General features: G+C 39.6%; 1 protein-coding gene across 1 annotated transcript in view; it reads left to right on the forward strand.

Moving 5' to 3' along the window:
• KAT2B (lysine acetyltransferase 2B) overlaps positions 1-25,633 on the forward strand; it is a 116,674-nt gene that overhangs the window by 83,881 nt on the left and 7,160 nt on the right. The window contains exons 10-16 of the mRNA XM_027872328.1: positions 978-1,186; positions 2,700-2,826; positions 17,152-17,262; positions 19,018-19,161; positions 23,512-23,626; positions 25,255-25,291; positions 25,564-25,627. Coding sequence (XP_027728129.1) covers positions 978-1,186; positions 2,700-2,826; positions 17,152-17,262; positions 19,018-19,161; positions 23,512-23,626; positions 25,255-25,291; positions 25,564-25,627 — 807 coding nt within the window. The remainder of the gene's footprint in view (positions 1-977; positions 1,187-2,699; positions 2,827-17,151; positions 17,263-19,017; positions 19,162-23,511; positions 23,627-25,254; positions 25,292-25,563; positions 25,628-25,633) is intronic.

The raw sequence follows: 25,633 nt of genomic DNA on the forward strand, positions 1-25,633 counted from the left end.
GGTCATAGCATCATTAATCCAGAGCAGAAAAAGGGCATCCTATGTCTTCCTATGCAGTCTTCTAATTTTACAGATGAGGAAACTGAGGCCCAGGGAGGTTAAATGGTTTGCCCAAGGCATCACAACATTGGATGCAAAATTTGAACCCATACCTTTGCCTCCAGAGCCAATGCTCTTTCCACAACCACATGCTGGATCCTGCATTGTGTGTAGTTTGTCCACATTTATTGCTGAAGGTGCCCATTTCTTTTGAGGTCAGTGTTGTGGCAGCCCCCACACCAGGCCCAGTTCAATGTTGCCAGGCTAGATATTTCTAGAAAGACAACAGTGCCTCACAAAAGGAAAACTCCAGGGTCACAAGTTGAAAGCATCAGCCACTGTGGCTATAAGAGATGTTGGGGCTCGTGATCCCAAAGAGTTTGGAAAGATTGGCTCATGCTAGCTCTTTCCATCTGGAGACTCAGTGTGCTTTCCAAGCACTGGTCCTATTATCTTTTTCTGGTCCCCATTCACAGCCCAGTGTAGTAGGTAGATCAGGATACGTCATCCTTGTTTTATAGAGGAGGAAATAGACAGTTCCCTGACTTGTCCAAGGTCACCCAACTAGCTAGTAGCAGAGCTGTGACTACAAAGGAAATCCCTTGGTTCAGAGTCGCACATTCCTTTGCACCTTAGGGTGTGGAGCTATTCCCAAGACATCCCTGGCTTCTCTGTTGGTGGCCAGAGGAGAGCTGAGCCATGAGTAAAGTAGTAACCCAGTAAGGTGATCTCCAAGTCAGTCTCAAAACCTAAGCATCTTTCTCTGTTGGGTAAAAGCTGATAAAGAAACACCAGTGTCTTTTAGCATGTCCTGCAAACTCCCAGCTAGGACTACAGCAGATCAAAGAAGAGAAGCTTGAACTCGTTCACATGATGTTACTTTTCTTGTAATCTCTTTCCTTTTCTTCATTTCCCTTTCCTTCTGCCCCTTATCCCAGACCAACTTCCTTTCAGCACATTCGGCCCGGGACGAAGCAGCCAGGCTGGAAGAACGGCGAGGAGTGATCGAATTCCACGTGGTTGGCAACTCTCTGAATCAGAAGCCCAACAAAAAGATCATGATGTGGCTGGTTGGCTTACAAAATGTCTTCTCTCATCAGCTCCCTAGAATGCCCAAAGAGTATATTACACGCCTGGTCTTTGACCCGTAAGTGTGTGTGTGTGTGTGCGTGTGTGTGTGTGTGTGTGTGTGTGTGTGTGTGTGTGCACATTCAAGTGTGCTGCTCTGCGAATCCTCAGAGAGGTAGATTTAGGCACGATGAAAGGAAGGACTTCTCAATGATTCCAGTGAGCACAGGAGTGGTGGAGGTGGCTGCCGTGGGAGGGAGTGGAATTCTCTCTCATTGGATAGCTGCAAGCAAAGGATTGTGTAGGACAGCACTTCTTAAACTGTGGGTCTTGACCCCTTTGGCAACAGTAAAAGCTTTCTGAATGCACAATGACCAAGAATTAATTAGAAACCAAAGCCTAGAGAATCAGACGTGTTTCTAAACCTAAATGTACAATTTCACCACAGCTTTGGTCCTGAACACAAAGCACGCACATTTTGCACTGTGCATAACCTCAGGCCATGCAATGCTGCTGCCAAAAGGTGACAGAGGGTTGCACATTAGGAAAAAGTTTCAGAAGCCCTGGTCTGAGATAATGTAGAGGGCGTTCTTCAGGTGGGGGTTGGAATAGATCAGAGTTTGTTAACCAGGTGTTTGTCAACATAAAAGAATTTTTTGGCAATTGAATTTCAATACGATTGTTTCCTTTGTATTCCAGTGCATTTAAACGTATTCTTATAAGGATCCCACAGGCTTTACCAGTATGCCAGAGGGATTTGTGATACCCAAAATAGGTTAAGCCCTAGATGACATGGACCTTGGGACCCCTTTCAGCTCTGGATTCTGTGAAGAGGCTAGCGAGAGTGAGCCTTAGTCCTCTGATATTTTAGTGTCAATAATGAGAAATTGGTTTAATTTTGAAACCTGGTCTCATGTATGAAATGGACATATTTTCAAAGTCATCAACACTCGTCCTTGTTGGGCGATGGGATGGTGCTGTCTCTTTGTTCAGGCTAAGCTCTACTCTCAGATTTCTTCTTAAAAATCTGTAGGTGGCCACAAGAGATTTGTTTTTAAACCTATGCAAGTGTTCAAAATTGAATGAATTTCTCATTACTGATACTGAGATATCAGAAGGCTAGGTCTCACTCTCACTAATCCCTTTGATCTTCATAGACACTCACAGCTGAAAGGGACCTCAAACTCAACCTCTTCAAGAGCCAACTTAGAGATGAATCACTCTGAAGTTAGCCAGGCCTTTCATTGGGTTTCAAACCCGCAATCCATTCCCCAGCCCATACTCAAAGTCTTTCCAGCTTGTTAAGACATGTTAGTGCCAGCTCTCTGTTGGCACAGTCTTTGAGAACCCAGGGTTAGCTTAGTGCCATGATGAAATAGCAGAGTAGGCCTTAATCTGGACCCTAAGATAGTCCAGATAAAATTGAGATCTGAATAGAAAGGGGCTTGGGAATGTAAGTTCTGTTGTAACTTCAAAATGTAAATATCCAGTATATCTCGCCTGTTTTCTTCTTAGTAAATTAATAGTAAGCATCTCAAATATATTGTCCTTTGCAATAAAATTAAAATTTGGACACAATCTGATTCTTTCAGTAAGCACAAGACCCTTGCTCTGATTAAAGATGGCCGCGTGATCGGTGGGATTTGTTTCCGGATGTTCCCATCACAAGGATTCACAGAAATTGTCTTCTGCGCTGTCACTTCCAATGAGCAGGTCAAGGTAAGGGCCTCCCAAGAGCATGCTTAGAACCAATACAACGTGGGGGGATAAAAGCCATGGTGTGTGGGAGCATCTAACAGAGGACCCAGACTGAATTTGGGAGCTCCCTAAAGAAGTCGTGCATTGCTGCTGCTGTTTTATTTCTCACACAAGAAGTTAGTGTGGTTCAGCCTTCTACATCTAGAGAGAGGAAATTCATCATGGCATTGGGCATGAAGTCCCATCATTCCAGAAGCTTCCTGCTGTGCCCAGGACAACTAGGATAAACCCTGCACTCTTCCATTTTGCCCAATTGTGAATTGTCGTTGTTATTGTTATTGTGAATACATTCTAGCAAATAGCAAACGAGTCCATCAACTTTTGACCATCTCAGAAAAGAGCAAAGTAGTTCATTCCAAATGGTAGCAGATTCCAGAATGACTTCTTGTCTTTGGTACATCTTGACTTTATTTTGATGCCGACTTCCTTTCCAAATATCCTTGATAGGGGCATTCTCTATGTTTGTGTGTGTGTTTTAAGAGAACTCTAGTCAAACCCTTTTTTAGAGTTCTTCCTTTTCTTAACCGTGTTTTTAGTTGGTGTTCTAATCAGGAGGGAGCAGTATGGTAGAGTGGATCAAGCCAGGGACTTGGAATGAGGAAGACCTGGGTTTGAATCCCTCTTCTGACTCTTTTTAGCTGTGTGATCCTGGACAGGTCAGTTAACTTGTGTGAGGCTCAATTTATTCATCTGTAAAATGGAGATAATAGCACCTACCTCCTAGAGTTGTTTTGAGGATCAGATGAATTAGGATATCTAAAGTGCTTTGCAAACCTTAAAGGGCTATGTAAATGCTAGTTATGATAATAACTATTATTAATAACCAAGATGAGGAACATAATGGTAAATATTAAATCCTTCACCGAAGGCAGGAGGTCATATCTTGGTTTTGTTGTGAGGAAGGAGTACTAGGAAAATTATTCTTTTTTCAAAAATCGTCTAAATTTATTATATATTTATTTTTAGTTTTCAACATTCACTTTTATAAGATTTTGGATTCTAAAAATTTCCCCCTTCCCTCCGTTCTCCCCAAGACATCATGCAATCTCATATAGGCTAAACATGTACAATCATATTAAACATATGTCCACATTAGTCACGTTGTGAAAGAAAAATCAGAACAAAAGGGAAAAGCCATGAGAAAGAAAAAACAAAACACACACAAAAAAATAGTGTACTTCGATCTGCATTCAGACTCCATAGTTCTTTCTCTGAATGTAGATAGCATTTTCCATTATGGGTCTTTTGGAATTGTCTTAGATCATTGTGTGGCTGAGGAGAGCTAAATCTATCAAAGTTGCTCGTTTCACAATGTTGCTGTTACTGTGTACAAATTTCTCCTGGTTCTGCTCACTTAACTCAGCATGAGTTCATGCAAGTCTTTTCAAGTTTTTCTGAAACCTATCTGCTCATCATTTCTTATGGAACAATAGTATTCCATTACATTCATATACCACAGATTGTTCAGTCATTCCCCAAATGATGTAAACTTCTAATTCTTTGCCACCACAAAAAGAGCTGCTATATATTTTTTTTGTTTTTCCAAATGAACTTTATTAATATTTTATCAAGGTCTATAAAATATTCCCTTGGTAATTTGATTGGTTTAGCTTTTTTTTTTAAAAATAAATTTATTTACTTATTTTTAGTTTTCAACACTCACTTCCATAAGATTTTGAGTTCCAAATTTTCTCCCCATCTCTCCCTTCCCTCCACCCCAAGACAGTATGTAAATTGATATAGGCTCAACATACACATTCATATTAAACCTATTTTCACATTAGTCATGTTGTAAAGAAGAGTTAGAACCAATGAGAGAAAGAAGAAACCAAAAAGAGAGAGAGAGTGAGCAAATAATATGCTTTGATCTGCATTCAGACTCCATAGTTCTTTTTCTGGATGTGGACAGCATTTTCCATCGTGAGTCTTTTGGAGTTGTCTTAGATCCTTGCCTTGCTGAGAAGAGATATGTCTATCAAAGTTAGTCATCGCACAATGTGGCTGTTACTGTGTACAATGTGCTCCTGGTTCTGCTCACTTCACTCAGCATCAGTTCATACAAGTCTTTCCAGGTTTTTCTGAAGTCTGCCTGCTCATCATTTCTTATAGCACAGTAGTATTCCATTACGTTCATATTCCACAGCTTGTTTAGTCATTCCCCAACTAATGGGCATTCCCTCAATTTCCAATTCTTTGCCACCACAAAAAGAGCTGCTAAAAATATTTTGTACATGTGGATCCTGTTCCCATTTTTATCATCTCTTTGGGATACAGACCTAGAAGTGCTATTGCTGGGTCAACGGGTATGCACATTTTATAGCCCTTTGGGCATAGTTCCAAATTGCTCTCCGAAATGGTTGGATCAGTTCACAACTTGAAAAATATTCTTAGGAAATACAAAGAAAATAATATTCTAAGTGTATATTTTCTGGGTCATTCAGTCAGTTATTCAGCAAGCATCTATCAGGCTCCTTCTGTATGCCTGGAACAGTGCTAAGCACTGGGAATACAAATACAAAGAATGATACAGTCCTTACTTTCGTGAAGCTGAGTATGAGACAGCCATTATTTCATCCACTATGGAAAATGCATAAAGTGCCTGGATTTCATGAGAGCTCATAAACAAATCCAGAACTATACATCTCTCAAATAGACTCATTAAGCTTCTCCTGGAAGGTCCAGATCATTTGGGGGCTGCTAAATAAGTGATCCCCATTCACCCTGGACCTATACTGATCTTCTGCTCATAGTTAGTGGTATGGCGTGTCACTCCAGTCCAAATCTCTTGACCCCTCATAGCATGGTTTTAATTCTTCAGCTGTAGGGTTAGCCTCTTCCTTCTACAAATATGCTGTGAAGGAAACTTCCCTCTAGATGGCTCAAACCCTCAAACTCAAGAAAACTCAAATTTAGGATTAATTCCCTTAGGTAACTCCCCAAAGTGATGCTCCTCAAGACATCTCCTTTGGCAAAATGTGTAGGTTCTAGGAACACATTGCCTAGGGAATTAAAATTCCCCCTTCTTTATACATCAGGAACCACATCCTTGAACTCCCCTCTTAGGTCGATTAAAGGCTATGTCCTCCTCTGCCATGTGATTCTGATTTAAAGAGTTTACATTTGGAGTGGTGGTGGGGGTGTAAATTGCAAAATACAGCCTTTGGGGATTATTCAAAGTTCAGCTCAGTAAATGTTACACTAGATGACCTCTGAGCTTCCTACTGACCCCAAACCCTTTCCTTCCAAATTTGAGCTTTTGTGATAAAACAGCACTGGGTTTCATTTCAGAAGTCTCCTGTGTGAGCTTGAAAAGGTCACTTAACTTTGGAAACTAAAGAGGTGCCCACCAAGTGATGAATGACTGAACAGCTGATAAAGTGGGAATGTTAATGGAGGCCTCTTGTGCTATGAGGTATGACAGAGGGGAGTTTCAGAGAAACCTTGGAAGACTCATATGAACATAGTGAAGTGAGCTTCTGTACAACCGCATTGTAAAAATGCCACCCATCTCCTGACAGAATATGCAGAAAGATACACATGTTTTTGGACAGAGCCAACATGAGAATCAGTCTTATTTGACTATATAATTTGTTATGAGAGTTTTGTTTTGATTTTTGTGTCCCAGTGGCAGAGGGTCGGTGGTAGTGGGCAGGAGAGAAAAGAACCACTTGTCAATTGGACGAACAGTTTCTGAAGTCCTAAGCTTCCATGAGCACCAGTTCCCTATTTGGTTACATGAGATGAGAGCTTTGGAATCCATGGGTCTTAGGTTGCTTCTAACCCTAAATCTGTAATTCTATTTCAAGTCACAAAAAGCCCCCAAACATTATTTGGAAAGAACAAAAAATGACAAAATTCCTCTATCCACTTATGGGAGTGATCAAACTCTTGCTATTTCTGCTTATTATCTCCAGAGAATGCCATTTATAGATATTAGAGAATCAGAGAATCTTCATTCTCCAGAGTAAAATGGAACAGGCTTTGCTTAACGACACAGATTATCGAAGGGTAAAAATCAGTTAATCATTTTTCTTTTATTGTTGTTGTTGTTGTTGTATGTTTTGATTTTAAATTAATTTTTTTTATTATCAAGCCCATATTTTCTCTTTCCTCCCTCCTCTCCCCTTACCCCCTCCCTTCAAGCTCATCATTTTGGGGGTAGTTATTCTATTTGGAGTGATCAGGGCCCCAATTTCACTCCATGCTCAACTCATTAGCTGCTTTTCAGGGAGATCTGACAATTTGTCTTTAGATGGTGCTGTTGCTGTGTTTTTAGTTAGTGCTTGAAGCCAACTTGAGAAATTCTGTTGTAAATGTATAGTTTTTGCTATCGGGATAATGGCATATTGTCTGGGCCATTGCAGTGTTTTGTTTTGTCCTCTTCTTCTTCATGAGAGGTAGAAGGAATGGGGAGTAGGGGGAAGGTTCTTACCTTTTAGTTGGAGAAGAAAATTTTTGGTATTTTAATTTTTTTTCTTTCTGAAACTGAACCCCACTAACTACCTTTTTGAAAAAATCTAATTGTGGTGGACGTAGTTTAGGGATAGCAGAAGGAAATTACACATGCTTAAGAGAAGTTTTATATCTTTGTGACTTGGATGACCTCAGTAGGGTTGCTTCTTTTTTCTCAGAAGAATATCTGGCTGGAAACCATGTAACATTATACACATTTAGAGGAAGAAAACATAAAGCGTATCATTCATTAATAAATAAATTCTTCAGTTCAAAAGTGAATTGGGGAAAAATACTTTTCCATCCTTTTTTTTTTTTAAATCAATGACTGACCTTTGCTTTTATTTATAAAATGTTGATGGTCCACAGAGTGGACCAGCTTCCTAGTTGGTTTTTCCAAATGATATCTAACCAAGTGGACTGGGTTTCACATGCACTGTATCTCCCATTTTGTTATTCCAGAAGTAGGTGAATTCTTAAATGGGAAAATCTAGTTTCCTCTAGGATTAGAGACAACCTAAGATTCTATAATATTGGTGCCCAGATAGATTGAACTTACAGGAGTTGGATTGAGGTGAAACAAGGTGTTTTTCTAAACATAGGGTAAAACTTAATTGCTATCGCTGGCAATCAGAGTGGTGTAGTGACTAGAATTCTGGCCTTGGAGACAGGGAGAGACTGCTCCTGGAATCCTTCCTCTGATACTGGCTACCTTTGCAATCATGGGCATCCAACGTAGATGTGTAGTTTTCACATCTGCAAAATGGGGATTATAATGCATACAGAACCTCAGAGGGTTATTCTGAAGGTCAAAATTGAAAACCTTCAAGCACCAAATAAATGTCAATGGCTATTGTTATTAACCATTGATGAGCGCTGTCGTTCAAAGACCAGCCTAGCTTAGTCATCAGGGAGAGGCCAGTCATCAAGAAGGCTGGCCACCAAGGGATGGATTTTTTTTTAAAAATCATAAAATCCCAGGGAGCCAAGATGGCAGAGTAAAAAGGTAGTCGCTCTCACCCTCCCCTATCAATCTCTGAAAACCCAGAAAATATCACCCCAGAAAACACCCTGGAACAGCTGAACCAGAAGAAAGATGGGGTACAGCAGTGCAGTAGCCCAGGCAGCTAGAGGGATTAACGGGAAAGGCCCCTCTTACCCTGGGGGAAGGGGAGCAGTACGAAACAGGAGTCGCCCAGCCAACTAGTGGAAAGACCCACTTTGGCACTCCAGGAGGACATTCTGGTGCCTCGGCATTCTACAGCAAATGGGTCTCCCAGTGCCTCAGCAAAATAAGGGAAGCAGCACTACAAAGGGCCCCAGGCGGATAAGCACCCGGCAGCATTCATCTGAAAGGAGCTGAAGAAAGCAACCTAGAGGTGCCAAAAAGTTCCAGCTTTGTTGATTCCAGCCCAACACCAGGTAAGCTGTCAGAACCCTACAGCCTCCAACTGCCAACCAGGAGGAGATCCCGAATCCCAGGTGGTCAAGCAGGCAGACACCAACAGCTGGACCTCCGAGTGCCTCAGTGAGGGTGGGGTAACTGGTGGAAACAAGCTCAGAAAACCACCAGGTGCCTTAGCATTCTACAGTAAAGAAGTCTCCCAGTGCCTCAACAGAAATAAGGGAGGTAGCACTGCAAGGGACCCCAGGCGGATAAACACCTGGCAGCATTTATCTAAAAGGAGCTAAACAAAGCTAAAGGAAAGGAAAAGCAGGCAACCTAGATTTACCTGAAAGTCCCAGCCTTGCTGATTCCAGCCCAACACCAGATAAGCTGCCAGAACCCTACAGCCTCCAACTGCCAACATAAGAGGCCCCAGCACACAAAGTCAGTGACCAAGACCTAGGCTCCCAACACAAGAAGCTTGGGTCAGTGCCCTCTGCTCCCCAGCAGGAGAGCTTAATCTCTTTAAAGGCCAGGGAATAAAGAAACACCATGAGTGAAGAGAAAAGTATGACAGATTCCTATTATGAGAAGAGTGAAGCTCAAGACAGAAATTCTGAAGAGGACAACACTGTCATCAAACCCACATCTGCAACATCAAAAGGGAACTGGTCTGAAGCCCAAAAAGCCTTCTTGGAAGAACTCAAGAAGGATTTTAAAAGTCAAATGAGAGAGGTAGAGGAGTACTTTAAAAGTACAGTTGGTCAATTGGAAAAAAAAAGTACACTGAAGAAAACAAGTCCCTAAAACACACAATTAGCCAATTGGAAAAAAGTACAATGAAGAAAATAAATCCCTTAAAAATACAATTGACCAATTAGAGAAGAAAGTACAAAATCTAACAGAAAAAAAACAATATGTTAAAAATTAGAATTGAACAAATGGAAACTAATGATGATGAGAGAGCAAGAATCAGTCAAACAGAAACCAAAAAATGAAAAAATGGTGAAAATGTAAAATACTTCATGGGTGAAACAGCTGACCTGGAAAATCGATCCAGGAGAGACAATTTAAAAATTATAGGCCTACCTGAAAGTCATGATGAAAAAAAGAGCCTGGAAAATATCCTTCAGGAAATCATAAAGGAAAACTGCCCTGAAGTCCTAGAACCTGAAGGTAAAATAACTGTAGAAAGAATCTACCGCTTCCTGCCTGAAAGAGATCCCAAATTGAAAACGCCAAGGAATATAATAGCTAAATTCCAAAATTACCAGATTAAAGAGAAATTACTGTAAGCAGCCAGAAAGAAACAATTTAAATATCATGGAACCACAGTCAGGATTACACAGGACCTTGCAGCTTCCACATTAAAAGACCGTAGGGCATGGAACATGATATTCTGTAAGGCAAAGGAGCTTGGAATGCAGCCAAGGATTTTCACTGACAACCCAGTGAAAATAAGCATGATTTTTCAGGGAAGAAGATGGATATTCAACGAAATAGGGGACTTCCAAATGTTCCTGATAAAAAGACCAGAGCTGAACAAAAACTTTGATCTTCAAGTACAAGATTCAAGAGAGACATAAAAAGGTAAATGGGACAGAAAGATACAATATGTTGTTAATAAGGGCAAAATGTTTACATCCCTACAAGAGAAGATGACACTTGCAACTCTTGAGAACTGTATTGTTATTATACCATGTTAAAAGAGTATACATAAAGGGGGTGGATATAAGTTGACTTTGATGTAATGATAAAAAAAAAATTTAATCAAGTGGGTTAAATGGATCCAAGTAAGTGGATTAGTCTTAGCTAAGAAAATGTACTGAGAAAGGAGGAGGCAGACAAGGGTAAATCTCATTACAGGAAAAGACACAAAAACCTATTAGAGCAGAGGTAAAGAAGGGAGGGGGATGAGCATTGTTACTCTCATCAGATTTGGCTCAAGAACGGAACAACATAATCAGTTAGGTATAGAAATCTAACTTGCACTATAGGTAGTAGGAGGGGAAAGGGGAAAGAAAAGGGAGGGGGGATAGAAGGGAAGGAAGAAGCAGTAAGGGTAAAGGAGAAGAAAAGGGAAAGGGATAATAGAAGGGAGGTGGGCCTGAAGGAGGCAGTGATCAAAAGCAACACATTAGTGGGGGGGAAGAAGAAAGGAGAAAGAAAAGCATAAACGGGGGGGAAAAAAGGATGGAGAAAAAGACACAGATAGTAATCATAACTGTAAATGTGAATGGGATGAACTCTCCCATAAAACAGAAGCGTATAGCAGATTGGATTAAAAACCATAATCCTACAATATGTTGTTTACAGGAAACACATTTGAAAAAGAGTGACACACACAAGATAAAGGTAAAAAGCTGGAGCGAAATATATTATGCTTCAGATGAAGTAAAAAAAGCAGGGGTAGCAATCCTGGCCTCAGACAAAGCAAAAGCAAAAATAGATCTTATCAAAAGAGATAAGGAAGGAAACTGCATCCTGCTAAAACGCACCATAGACAATGAAGTAATATTACTAAGCATTTATGCACCGAATGGTATAGCATCCAGATTCTTAGAGGAGAAGTTCAGGGAGTTACAGGAAGAAATAGACAGCAAAACTATACTAGTGGGGGACCTCAACCTCTCCCTCTCTGAATTAGATGAATCTAACCACAAAATAAGCAAGAAAGAAGTTAAGGAGGTGAATAGAACATTAGAAAAGTTAGGTATGATAGACCTGTGGAGAAAACTGAATGAGGATAGAAAGGAATATACTTTTTTCTCGGCAGTACATGGCACATACACAAAAATTGACCATGTACTAGGGCATAAAAACCTCACAATCCAATACAGAAAGGCAGAAATATTAAATGCATCCTTTTCAGATCATGATGCAATAAAAATTATATGTAATAAAGGGCCATGGAAAGATAGACTAAAAAATAATTGGAAACTAAATAATCTAATCCTAAAAAATGATTGGGTCAAAGAACAAATCATAGAAACAATCAATAATTTCATTCAAGAGAATGACAATAATGAGACAACATACCAAAACTTATGGAACTGCAAAAGCAGTTCTTAGGGGAAGTTTTATATGTCTAAATGCTTACATAAATAAAATAGAAAAAGAAGAGATCAATGAATTGGGCATACAACTAAAAAAACTAGAAAAAGAACAAATTAAAAATCCTCAATTAAACACCAAATTAGAAATATTGAAAACCAAAGGAAAAATTAATAAAATTGAGATTAAGAAAACTATTGAACTAATAAATAAAACTAAGAGCTGGTTTTATGAAAAAACCAATAAAATAGATAAACCTTTGGTTAATCTAATAAAAAAAGAAGAAAGAAGAAAACCAAATTACTAGTATCGAGAACAAAAAGGGTGAAACTACCACCAAGGAAGAGGAAATTAAAACAACAATTAGGAATTATTTTGCCCAACTGTATGCCAACAAATTTGACAATCTTAGTGAAATGGATATATATTTACAAAAATATAAATTGCCCAGATTAACAGAAGAGGAAGTAAAATACTTAAATAACCCCATCTCAGAAAAAGAAATTGAACAAGTCATTGATGAACTCCCTAGGAAAAAATTTCAAGGGCCACATGGATTTACATGCGAATTCTATCAAACATTTAAAGAACAATTAATTCCAATACTATATAAACTATTTGGTGAAATAAGTAAAGAAGGAATCTTGCAACATTATTTTTATGATACAAATATGGTGCTGATACCTAAACCAGGAAGAGTCAAAGCAGAGAAAGAAATTATAGACCAATTTCTCTAATGAATATAGATGCAAAAATTTTGAACAAAATATTAGCAAATAGATTAAAGCAACATATCACACGAATAATACCCTATGACCAGGTAGGATTTATACCAGGAATGCAGGGCTGGTTCAATATAAGGAAAATTATCAGCATAATCCATCATATCAACACCAAAACTAACAGAAACCACATGATAATCTCAATAGTTGCAGAAAAAGTTTTTGACAAAATACAACACCCATTCCTATTAAAAACACTAGAGAGCATAGGTATAAATGGAGTCTTCCTTAAAATAATAAATAGCATCTATCTAAAACCTTCAGCAAGCATAATATGTAATGGGGACAAGCTAGAAGCATTTCCAATAAGATCGGGAGTGAAACAAGGATGTCCATTATCACCACTGTTATTCAACATCATACTGGAAACCTTAGCTTTAGCAATAAGAGAAGAAAAAGACATTGAAGGCATTGGAATAGGCAAAGAAGAAACAAAGCTATCACTTTTTGCAGATGACATGATGTTATACTTAGAGAATCCCAGAGAATCAAGTAAAAAACTACTTGAAATAATAAACAATTTTAGCAAAGTTGCAGGCTATAAAATAAACCCACATAAATCATCAGCATTTCTGTATATTACCAACAAAGCCCAACAGCAAGAGATAGAAAGAGAAATTCCATTTAAACTTACTGTAGACATTATAAAATATTTAGGAGTCTATCTCCCAAAACAAACCCAGGAACTCTATGGACACAATTACAAAACACTTTTCACGCAAATAAAATCAGATCTAAATAATTGGAAAAACATCAGTTGCTCATGGGTAGGCAGAGCTAATATAATAAAAATGACAATTCTACCTAAGCTAATTTACTTATTCAGTGCCATCCCAATCAAACTACCAAAAAATTATTTTATAGAGTTAGAAAAAATAATACCAAGATTCATTTGGAAGAACAAAAGGTCCAGAATATCAAGAGAACTAATGAAAAGAAATGCAGGTGAAGGTGTCCTAGCCATTCCAGATCTTAAATTGTGTTATAAAGCAGCAATCATCAAAACTGCTTGGTACTGGCTAAGAAATAGAGTGGTGGATCAGTGGAATAGGTTAAGTATGCAGTAGTCAATGACTATAGTAATCTATTATTTGATAAACCCAAAGACCCCAGCTTCTGGGATAAGAACCCACTCTTTGAAAAAAAACTGCTGGGAAAACTGGAAAAGAGTATGGCAGAAACTAGGCATTGACCAAAATCTCATATCATATACCAAAATAAAGTCAAAATGGGTACATGCTTTAGATATAAAGGCTGATACTATAAGCAAACTGAGAGAGCAAGGAATAGTTTACCTGTTAGATCTATGGAGAACAGAAGAATTCATGACCAAACAGGAGATAGAGAACATTACAAAAAGCAAAATAGATAATTTTGATTACATTAAATTGAAAAGTTTTTTGCACAAACAAAGCCAATGCAACTAAGATTAGAAGGAAGGTAGAAAATTGGGAAAGAATTTTTACAACCAGTCTCTCTGACAAGGGCCTCATTTCTAAAATATATAGAGAATTAAGTCAAATTTATAAGAACACAAGCCATTCCCCAATTGATAAGTGGTCAAAGGATATGAACAGAGAGTTCTCAGATGAAGAAATTAAAGCCGTCTGTAGTCATATGAAAAAAATGCTCTAAATCACTATTGATTAGAGAAATACAAATCAAAACAACTCTGAGGTACCACATCACACCTATCAGAATGGCCATCATGACAAAACTGGAAAATTATAAATGTTGGAGAAGATGTGGGAAAATTGGAACACTAATGCATTGTTGGTGGAGTTGTGAAATGATCCAACCATTTTGGAGAGCGATTTGGAACTATGCCCAAAGGGCTATAAAAATGTGCATACCCTTTGACCCAGCAATAGCACTTCCAGGGCTATATCCCAAAGACATCACACAAATGGGAAAAGGACCTACATGTACAAAAATATTCATAGCAGCTCTTTTTGTGGTGGCAAAGAATTGGAAATTGAGAGGATGCCCATCAGTTGGGGAATGGCTGAGCAAGTTGTGATATATGAATGTGGTAGAAGACTATTGTGCTATAAGAAATGATGAACAGACTGACTTCAGAAAAACCTGGAAAGACTTGTATAGTCTGATGCTGAGTGAAGTGAGCAGAACCAAGAGAACATTGTACACAATAACAGCCACGTTGTGTGATGACTAATATTGATCAACTTAACCCTTCCTGGCAATACAAGGATCTAAGACATCTCCAAAAGTCTCATGATGGAAATGTTATACACACCCAAAGAAAGAACTATGGAAGCCGAATTGTTACTTTTTTTCTCTTCTGTTGAGTTTTGTTTCCTCTTTCTGATGGTTCCTCCTATTGGTTTTAATTTCTACTTATAACATCACTAATGTGAAAATATATTTAATATGAATGTAAATGTATAGCCAATATCAGATCGTGTACCGTCTTGGGGAGGGTGGTGGGGAGGAAGGGGGAGAAAAATTTTAAACTCAAAAGCATATGGAAGTGATTATTGATAAATCAAAATAAATTAATAAAAATTTTTTAAAAAAACCATAAAAACCTGTGGAGTATCTCTTCTAAGGCTTGGAGGGGTTGCAGTCTGTATTGGTGGATGAAGTGTGCATGCTGGTGAAATCATAGGTTGTTGATGTGTTTTTTTCATATAATTTGTGCATTACTGTATTCCCTCAGTACCATATCTGAAGAATATGTAATACCTTAACCTCCTCTTTTGATAATGTATTCTGATGAGCATTATAAACTCAACTTGATTGTCTTGCTGTTATCAAATACAAGATTTCATTGCTGAATTTTGAGATTTGAGGTTTCCATTGTCTAACACATCTTTAGCTAGTGCTGGCTTGGAGTGAGTGTGGTTGGTTCTATGGAAATGTTTTCAGAGGTGAGAGAGTGACCATCAAAGGTCAGCAGTCTGAGTGTCAAAAAGAATTATTTTGTACAAATTGAGTGACCCTCCTAAGAATGGCTCCTCTTGGATTTTCTTGTTGAATTAAAAGGTTAAAGTGAAAGCCGTAAGAGGAATTCCCAGCCTGCCCTGGGTTGGCATGGTTCTTAATTAATTAAAGCTTGCTTGGATTCCTTGGGATATGGAATAGAAAGTGAAGAAGGCTTTCCTTTTATTTCCTAGGTCTTTAGGAAAGAGGTTTGGGAGGAAAGTGTTTCACTAGTTTCACCCACTAATTTACAGATTCTGCATATGTTTATTGCCCTATTTATATGTCAGCCGATACTAGTAGGATCATTTATTCTCTTACATGGATTAAGTTAGAGGCCACATAGCATCGAAGATATGGGCAGCTAGGTGGCACAGTGGTTAAAGCATTAGGCCTGAAGTCAAGATGCCTCATCTTTCTGAATTCAAATCTGGCCTCAGACACCTACTAGCTGTGTGACCTTGGGCAAGTCACTTAATCCTGTTTGCCTCAGTTCCTCATCTGTAAAATGGGCTGGAGACAGAAATGGCAAACCCTTCCAGTATCTTTGCCAAGAAAACCCCCAATGGGATCACAAAGAGTCAGACATGACTGATTCAACAAATGATCAGCATAGAGGATAGATTACTGGATAGATTCCTGTTCTATAGGTCCATATTCTCATTCATTAGTCCTCTCAATGCCTTGGTTTCTTTATCTTAAAATGAGTATAAAGGGTTCTATTCCCCATCCACTTCCAAGGATGTTATAAGGATAAGTGAATTCATTCCTTTGGCTATATTGTCATCTCTTCAGAGAAACTGAGTCATAAGTGAAATTCAAGGCATTTATTCATTTAATGGTCTTGGTCGTGGATGTCTTTTTTTCTTTATTTTTGGAAGAACCTGAGATTCGTAGGGGCCTTCCCTTGAAAGACACTATGTTTAAAATGAAGTAAATCTTTTTTATCCCCCCTCTCATTTTTTTTTGTTTTTGCTTTTTGGTGAGGCAATTGGGGTTAAGTGACTTGCCCAGGGTCACACAGCTAGTAAGTGTTATATATCTGAGGTCGGATTGGAACTCAGGTCCTCCTGAATCCAGGGCCGGTGCTCTGTCCGCTGCGCCACCTAGCTGCCCCAGTCTCTCTCACTCTTTAGTAAGCTTTGCTTGTTGGTTATATAGCAAAGTCTCTTTTGGTAGATTTGATTTTTTTGCACTATTATTGATCTTAAAGAAGAGAGCTTTGTGTTTTCATCTAAGGCTCTCAAATTCTTTTTGTGAGAAAAGAGTTGTTTTTGGTAATGTATGTCCAAACTTTCTGCCAAAAGAATTCAGAATTATGTATCTATTCATCAGAAAATCTTGAGATTTTAGTAGAATCTGCGGTTATGTTTTGTCCTCAGGTATGTCCTCAGATCATGCTAGCAACTTGGCCCAAGGATTTTCGAGGGCTTTACTGATACATCCCATCCCTGAGGCTCAGAATCTCAAGAGAGGGTTCTATGATGAATCTCCTTCGGGAAAAGTCCAGATTACTATAATTCTCTGAGATACAGAATATGTGAAACCAAAAACGTACAGCTTCCCCCCACTCTCCTCACTGGTTCCCAGCATCTTTCTTGGCACTTTTCATCTCATAAGATTTTCTCCACCCATGCATAAATTTTTCTTATACCAACTTCCATACAGGGCTATGGAACTCACCTCATGAATCACCTGAAAGAATACCATATAAAACATAGCATCCTGAACTTTCTTACGTATGCTGATGAATATGCAATTGGATACTTCAAGAAACAAGTAAGTTCTCTCCCACCTGCCCTGCCATCTCTAGTGGAACCCTAGCACCTCATTCATTTCATCAACATGCTAATAGGCATCATTCATTTGAAGTCCACTTGTTTTTATAGAATTGGTGAAGTGAGGCAGCAATTGACTTTACGGACCTGAAGCTGTGAATTCAGTCATTTTCAGGTTGGAGCCTATGTTGTGTTACATGGTGTCATATACTAGCGATGTACGTGATTGCCGCCTGGCCAGGTTAGAGATTGAAAATAACCAGATAGGAGGAGGAAGGCAATCATTTTCCTGGTCCTGTGAACTCAAGAGTTTCCTACTTAGGGGACAAATGCTTTGGGTCTCAGGAAGGACTTGGTGTAGAGATAGCAGCATGGATTGTTCCTGGAGCTTGGGAAGGGCTTAGGAAGCCCTCCTGGGGCTGTAACACCTGCAATCTGAATTTCTTTTTTGCCAGAAGTTCTCAATTCAATCTATTTTCACTCTCTGCCACCTCACACTGTGTGTGGAGAATGGGGTAGAAGTGGGGGGGTTGATTTTTAGAATTGAAGCCTTTGTCTAAAATTAGATTGCTCCTAATGGTTTTTAGCCAACTTTGAAGAATGGCATCTCTATCAAAAAAGGAAGGGACGGTATGTGCTATTCTGTAAAGGCTTACTTTGATCTCCTTTTTGGAGAATGGTAGCAGTGGGGACGTGCAAGAAGTGGGGGTTGGGTGAGAAATAATCCTTATTAAATTCTAATATAAAACAAAAACCAGGAAGCCAGTGGTAGTTGTTCCAAAGTTTGATTTATTTTCTTTGATGAGGTGAAATAGCTGCCTTAATTTCCTTGACTATAAAAGGAAGAGGAAAAAGGATAGGAGTGGATGGATGGCCTCAGAGATCCCATAGGTCTTTGATCAATGATCCTGCAACGTCACAAGAATACAGAAGAGATGTGTGCAAGTGGGGATTTGGCTACATTATTATGTACATACAGTGGTACAACCTCTCTCTAACCTAGCTGGCTATTTGCACTTGGATATACTCTGGGCAGAGCACAACTACATTCAGTAGGAATTTGCTCTTAGACAGTTGGCCAGTAAGGTAGCTGTTGTTTCTCTTTTTCACCTGAGAAATCTTACAGAAAAAATTCTCAGGCCTGTGTTTTCTGATGAGACTTTTCTTTCAGTAACTTCAGCTTGAGTTCTGGGTTTTTCTTTTCCCTTCTGCCTTTTCCTTCCTTTCCTGCCCTGACCCCTTCCTATCTCTCTGTGTTACTGTGTTATTTTTTGTATTATTCTTTAATATGTATTCCTTAATAATATTAATGTTATTCCTTAATTATTCCTAATAACACACTAGTAATCACATTATCTCTTATTTTTGACAGTAAAATGTTGTTTGTGATACTATTTTAAATATTAAGCTTGGTTTTTTTTGTGGGAGAGGAGGTGATAATGGCTGTCCATATTTGAGACTTATATTCTTGATATATTTAGTAGTGTCCTATTTTTTTTCTGAAGTCCTAGTTACTCTGATTTCTGATTTAAAAAAAAAACTCTTCATAGAGCTATAGAACATAAAATTAAATAATTTATGTCTCCAGCTATATCTAGGATTAAATTACATTGTAGAGTTAAAAAATTGTGTGTGTGTGTGTGTGTGTGTATAACTCTTTGTGTTTAGGAGTTACATCATAAGCTTATGTATATGCTTCTTCAAGCATTATATTGGGAGCATGAGAAAGGCATATTTGAATCTCTTTTGTCTCTAGGGTTTCTCCAAAGATATCAAAGTACCCAAAACCAAATACGTTGGCTACATCAAGGACTATGAAGGAGCCACCCTGATGGGCTGTGAATTAAACCCAAGGATCCCATACACAGAATTTTCTGTCATCATCAAAAAACAGAAAGAGGTAAGAATCTTTAAAGAATATGGATTAGTAAGAGAAATGGAGACAGAAATCCCCACAGGGCAATCTTCAGACTCACAAGGGAAAACAAAATAGAAAGGGACTACAGCAGTCCAGAAGAGGAATTGCCAGAGAGGTGGGAAAGGGTAATTGAGATGTAGAGGAGGGCATTTCTGGTAAGGAGAATAGTATGAACAAAGCCATGGACGTAGGAGAGTCCGAGTAGGGTAATAGTGGGAGGTAATAATTATGTTGGGAAAGAAAAAAATAAAGTTGGTCTAGAATATCAAGCTAGGGAGTTTGGATTGAATCCCTTAGATGGTGGGGAGCAGGCAACCCATTTTAAGCCGTAGAGTGATAAGATTGCCCTATGAGGGGGGATGTAGGATGGACAGTAAGTTTTCTCATTTCTCTATTACCATCAGTAGCTTAAATAAACCTGTCCAAAAACCAGGCCTGTTTCTTGGTTTATATTGTTTAAAAAAGCGAAACAAACAAATAAACAAAAAAAGGCCCATCCTATCCTGGTACTTAGTTTATTCCCAGGAATAAGAAATAAAGGGGGAAAGCACCTTCTAAAATTTTTGCTCCCACATGGCCAAAGACACAAGACTAGGAAAAAAAACCCAAATAATTGCAGAGGGAGGGGACCTCTTAGTTAATAATAAAAACTAGCAGACTGCAATTTCCCTGCCAAGCAGAGGCACCTCATGTTTGGTTGTTATCTTGACTTGTAGCAAACAGGCTTGTATTCAACAGTCTGGTGTTTTCTTTTTGGAACAAAGGGCTAAGTGAAGCATTATGACTATGCAGCAGGCCCCTGGCCGGGACAGCACTGGATGGGAGCTGGACCATTGGATGGGCTCAGTCACAGGCCTGAGTCTGCAACCTGCTCCTTAGGTCTGCCGCATCGATCCCAGAGCACTGCAGCCTTGGAGTTCTAGCAGGCAGTTTCGAAATGAGTCAGTTGTGACATGGCGTAGAATTGTCCTTAACTGATACTGACTGGGGTCTTAGAGGTTATTTGGCCCAATCCCTTCATTTCCTAGAAGGGAAACCTGCCACTCGGCAGGTAGTAAAGAACAGGGCCAGGATGCAAACCCATATGCTCTGCCTTCATCTGGTGCTGTTTCTACCAGGCTACACTGCCTGCTGTGGAAACTCTTCTCTAGAAAATACAGTCTGCACTGGCTAAGCCAGGTCTTTCTGACAGTCACTGTAAGAAATTTAGCAATTGAGATGTTCAGCATCTAGTCCCTTTTCTTCAAACATTTTAAAACAGTTGAACCCTCTCCCAAATGTGGTGACTTATTTCACCTGTTGAGATAGGTGAAAGAATCCAGCCTCAGACGCAGTGTGACCCTGGGCAAATCACTTTACCTTGTTTGCCTCAGTTTCCTCATATGTAAAATGAGCTGGAGAAGTAAAGGCAAACCACTCTAGTATCTTTGCCAAGAAAATCCCAAATGGGGTCATGGAGAGTCAGACAGCACTGAAATAACTGATCAACAACAACAAACCAAGGCATAGAGGAAGGAATGAGAAGATTCTTAGTCATGGTAGTGACACGGTAAAGGTGGTGGTTTAACATTGACACGGCAGCAAGTGGTGTATGGACTGGAGGAAAGACAGAGCAGTTTCAGGGACACCATTGAGGAGACTGCTCTTGGTGGCCTAGGCTCGAAGTCAGGTGGGCCGGGCTCAGCATCGGTGGTGACGAGTGGAGTGGAAGGAACGGTGTTTGTTTTAACAGCACTTGGCAGTAGACTGGATCTGGGGAATGAAGGGACAGCGCAAGAGGAAGAGTAATTGACTGAAGATTCCTAGCGTGGGAGACGGGAAGGATGTTGAAATCGATTCAAATGGTGTGGATTAGAATGGGAAATGGGCGGGAGGCCAAGAGGAAGAATTCAGTCGTGGAGGCGGCACAGTGGGTCCTGGGAGGATGTCTAGAGACCCGGGGTGCCTCTCCTTTTTTTATGCCATGGACCTCTTCAGTGTGATGAAGCCTAGGGCCCCCTTCACAGAAGAACGTTCTTCTTTTCTTCTTTTCTTTTCTTTTTTTATTTGTTTGTCTTAGGCAATTGGGGTTAAGTGACTTGCCCAGCGTCACACAGCTAACGTTTGGTCTGAGGCCGGATTTGAACTCAGGTCCTCTTGACTCCGGGGATGGTCCTCTATCCACTGCGCCACCTAGCTGCCCCCAGAGAAATGTACTTAAATGCGTAAAATACAGAGGATAAATACAACTAGCTATATCGAAGTACAGTTATCCAGATACTGGGGGGCCTTGCTCTAGAGAGTCACATGAAATCACAAAGGAGAGAAACAGAAGTTTCTCCCTTGTTATGTGGTTTTCTATGTCAGGCTGATGACTTGAGACAACTTTTAAAAGTAATAATCTCAGGTGAATGTGTGTTTGAGTACTTAGGGCCAAAAGAATATAAAATGAAGGCCCCTAGCTAAATGCCATTCCTCTTTGAAGATCTATCTCCCCATAACCAGGGTTCTCCGTCTAGCTCACAAGTCTCTCCCTGAACTCATGAATGGATCTTTTAAGAATAATAGTTGACATTCACACCAAGCTTTGCCAAGGAATGGATGCCACCCCATTTAAGCCTTAAAACCACCATGGGAGGTGGATATTTCTGGCCTTATCCATCCCTATTTTACCAATAAGGAACCTGAAGCCTGGAGCTTAAGGGATTTGCCTAGGGTCACATGGCCAGTAGGATTGGAACCCCATGTGGCTGACTCCCAAGACAGGGCACTGTCCTCTATGCTGTACTGTTTCACAGGATTGATGATACTACACCTACCTCACATGGGGTTGAGCGCTCTGCAAACCTTTTAAAAGTCCTAGATTTAATCAAACAATGAGTATTTATTAAGCAGTTACTCTGTGGTAGGCACGGAGGATAAAATTACAAAGAATGACACAATCCCTGCTCACAATGGTCTTTCACTCTAATGGAGACAACAAGTATATATAAAAAAGATATTTAGGTAGGCATAATACTAAATAAAAAGTTAGTAAAGACATTGATAAACATTAATAAATGCTTGCTAAACACAAAGTTAATAAATAAAAAATACAAGGTAGTCTATGAGGGAAGGCATTAGCGGTTGGGGAATCATGAAAGGTATGGGCCAAGATGGTGCCTGAGCTTCATGTCAGAAAAATAAAGGGGACCCTGGGAGGTGGCAGTAAGGAGGGCGTGCCAGGGCACAGATAGGCAGTGTAGAGAATGCAGGACAGAGACGAGGCCGGTATGGCTGGCTCACGGGGGTGTGTGGGAAGCTTGGGAGGCAATATGAGACCAACTCGATTCACTGTGTTATGTTGTGATGAAATATTTCCTTGGAAAAGGATGTCTCTTAGCTAGGCATCATAATTTTGTGAAATTCTTTTATTTAAAATATTTCTTCATCTGATATTATTGCTTTAAAGATGTATTTTCCTGCCTCCCAAATTATTCCTAAATCAGATTACTAGAGAGAAACTTGGTTTTTCTTCTTTGTGGTTTTCAAGGATTGCCTGGGGGTTATATCCTCATACACTCAATTAAATCTTGGTTTTACTCCAAGATGAAAATGGGCTAGGGGCTTGAAGGGTATCTTACAGGCTAAACAGTTTCAGTACAAGCTACTTTCTTCAGGAAAAGCGAGAAGATAATAAAACAAGTCACCTCAGTACATTAGCAACCTTGGATCCCTGGGGTGTCCCTCTTTTCCCCAAAGTCTCCCCACCTATTACTGGTTAGAGTCATGGAGCTCATTTAGGGGATCTCCCTGTCTTCAAACTGTGCAGACTGGGGCTTTGGCTGAGCTGATTTAAATAAAACTCAAAGCCTACCCGCTACAGGGTTTGTCACCATCTGAAGACAGTCAGTCTGCTTCCTCAGTCCAAATGGCACAATTCATATTGAGGGGACGTAAAGGGGTTCTGGCTAGGGGAGACTGTCTCCGATGTTCCAGGGGTAATTTTTGTCAGTTTCATCCAGCCTCCTCAGAGAAACCCCGGCACAATAGATGACTTATGCTAAATACGCTAAATGTGACAGTGAGCCCCGGGGGCAGCGTGGCCTCTCAATATTAGCTTTTCTGCTCAGTAGAGATAAGTCATTTGGAGACAATGGTATGCATGTAGCAAAATGGGCTTATGCTTAATAATGGAATATTTTCATTTATTGCCTACTGAAAAGTGTATCCATTTTTTTCTCTCTCCTCAAATTGTGCACTCTCTTTTTATGTGCGGGGAGTAGTTGGGAAATAGAATATTGAATGTTATTGACTTCAACTCTCCTATAAACTTTCTCCTCCTAAATTGTGTTTTTCTTTCTCTGGTTGCAGATAATTAAGAAGCTTATAGAAAGGAAGCAAGCCCAGATTCGGAAGGTCTACCCTGGACTTTCGTGTTTTAAAGATGGAGTTCGCCAGATTCCAATAGAAAGCATTCCTGGCATTAGTATGTATTTATAGTGTTCTCTTCCAAAGCCAATTGTTTGCTTATGGCAGTAACCCCCTGCAATAGTTAAGCTGAGGTGAACGAGACGGTCACATTCTTGTTCAAATAAAGTCCTAGGTGGGCTAGAATATCAGGCTTTAGTCCTCAAGTCTGAGGCTAGCAAAAAGCCAGCCTCTCCTGGGCTTTGAGGAGTTCATTAAGGTTCCTCCTTCTCTGCCTTGCATTTATTTTTAGTCTCTCTCTTTTTTTTTTTTAAGGCAATGGGGGTTAAGTGACTTGCCCAGGGTCACGCAGCTAGTAAGTGTCTGAGGCCAGATTTGAACTCAGGTCCTCCTGACTCCAGGGCTGGTGCTGTATCCACTGTACCATCTAGCTGCTCCTATTTTTAGTCTCTTTAAAAAAACAAAAACCTCCCTGCACACCCCCCTCCTTTAAGTAAACAGGGCATCAGGTGGGATTTCCCTTTACTGTATGCCATAAGTGGCAGCTCATCTCAGGCAGTGATCGAGGATTCTGCTTAAGAGCTGTGTTTCTGCATAAAGGAAGGTTTACTCACTTATGCAAATTCAGTTAGTTTATTTCAAGTTCACTATCCTCACATAGAATTTATATAAGAGTTTATGGCCAACAGTATGTTCTTGGAAAGGAGACATCTTAATGTGGGTTCTCCTCGTATTTATTTCCATTATTAACTGACCAACAGGGAGGAGTTAGGAGAAAAAAAGGCCCAAACAAGTCCTTTGTTGGGCAGAGGCTAAGAGAAACCCACTTTATACTCTGAGTGTTAGAAGATAATATTATAATGCGGGGGTTCTTAACTTGGGTCCTTTAAAAATATTTTGATAACTCTTTCAGTATAACTAGTTTCCTTAGTCATCTTGTGTTTATTTTATTTTATGTATTTACACGCATTCTGAGTTGGGGTCCACAGATTTCACCAACTTGCCAAATGCGGTAGGGTCCATGACAAGAATAAAAATTTAGAACAATAGTTCAGCTGTGGTGGTGTTTGAAATGTCATCACCCTTCCACCCAGGACTGAGATATTTCCCTTCTCAAGGTTAGAGCAGTACGTGATTGTCTGGTTTTGGCAAAGCAGAACAGAACCTTGCTTGATATTGAACAACTTCGTCACCTCATGCTCAGTGGTTTCAAAGGTGCTGTCATTGGCTAGTGGCAGCTACCGCCATATACTCTGGCTTGTAGTTCTACTCAAGTAATGAGAAATGGAAGTAGGAGTCTAACTTTTACCTTGCAGTGGTTGAAGGGAATGATGGAAAGGGAATGTGGAGTATATTGCCTCACAACTTTGTTTCACTATCTTAGTAAGTGTTAGAAGTAACTGGAGAAGAGAGTCACTTTCTTTTTTTTTTTTTTAATAAATGCATATTGATCTTTTGTCTTTACTTCACCCAAATCCCTTCCTCCATCCCCGAGAGAGTCCATTTCAGTCTGTCATTGGGAATAGACTTAAAGATCCCTCTTGCAGCAATATTGTGATTTATCTATCTTTATTGTAATGATTAACACTGCACTCAGACTCTAAGTTGCTAAGAAGATGATAACTTTGTTACCCTTTGGATCAAAAAAGCAACTCTCATGATGTATTTAATTCTATTAATGTATAGGAGAGACAGGCTGGAAACCAAGTGGAAAAGAAAGAGGGTAAGTATAATTTGATTAGAAAGTGATGTCCATGAAGATGATTTCCCCCCTCTTCCTATCCCTCCCCTGTCCCAACATCTGCCCCTACTTCTTTTCAACTTAGAGGAAAGAGCAAAAAACCCATACTCTCTAATCCAATATTTCCCTGGGGTTTAGTTTTCACAAAATAAACTGTACCCTTTTTATATGATCCAGCACTGTAGAGGATGAAATGTATTGTGGGTAAAGGCTAATCCTTGTTTTTCTATTGTCTGTTACTCTTTTCTTTCAAGCAAAGAGCCCAAAGATCCTGATCAGCTTTACAGCACATTAAAAAACATCCTACAGCAGGTGAAGGTGAGT

This window comes from Vombatus ursinus, unplaced genomic scaffold (genome assembly GCF_900497805.2).
Source record: "Vombatus ursinus unplaced genomic scaffold, bare-nosed wombat genome assembly UNPS02014799.1, whole genome shotgun sequence".
Lineage (NCBI taxonomy): Eukaryota > Metazoa > Chordata > Mammalia > Diprotodontia > Vombatidae > Vombatus > Vombatus ursinus.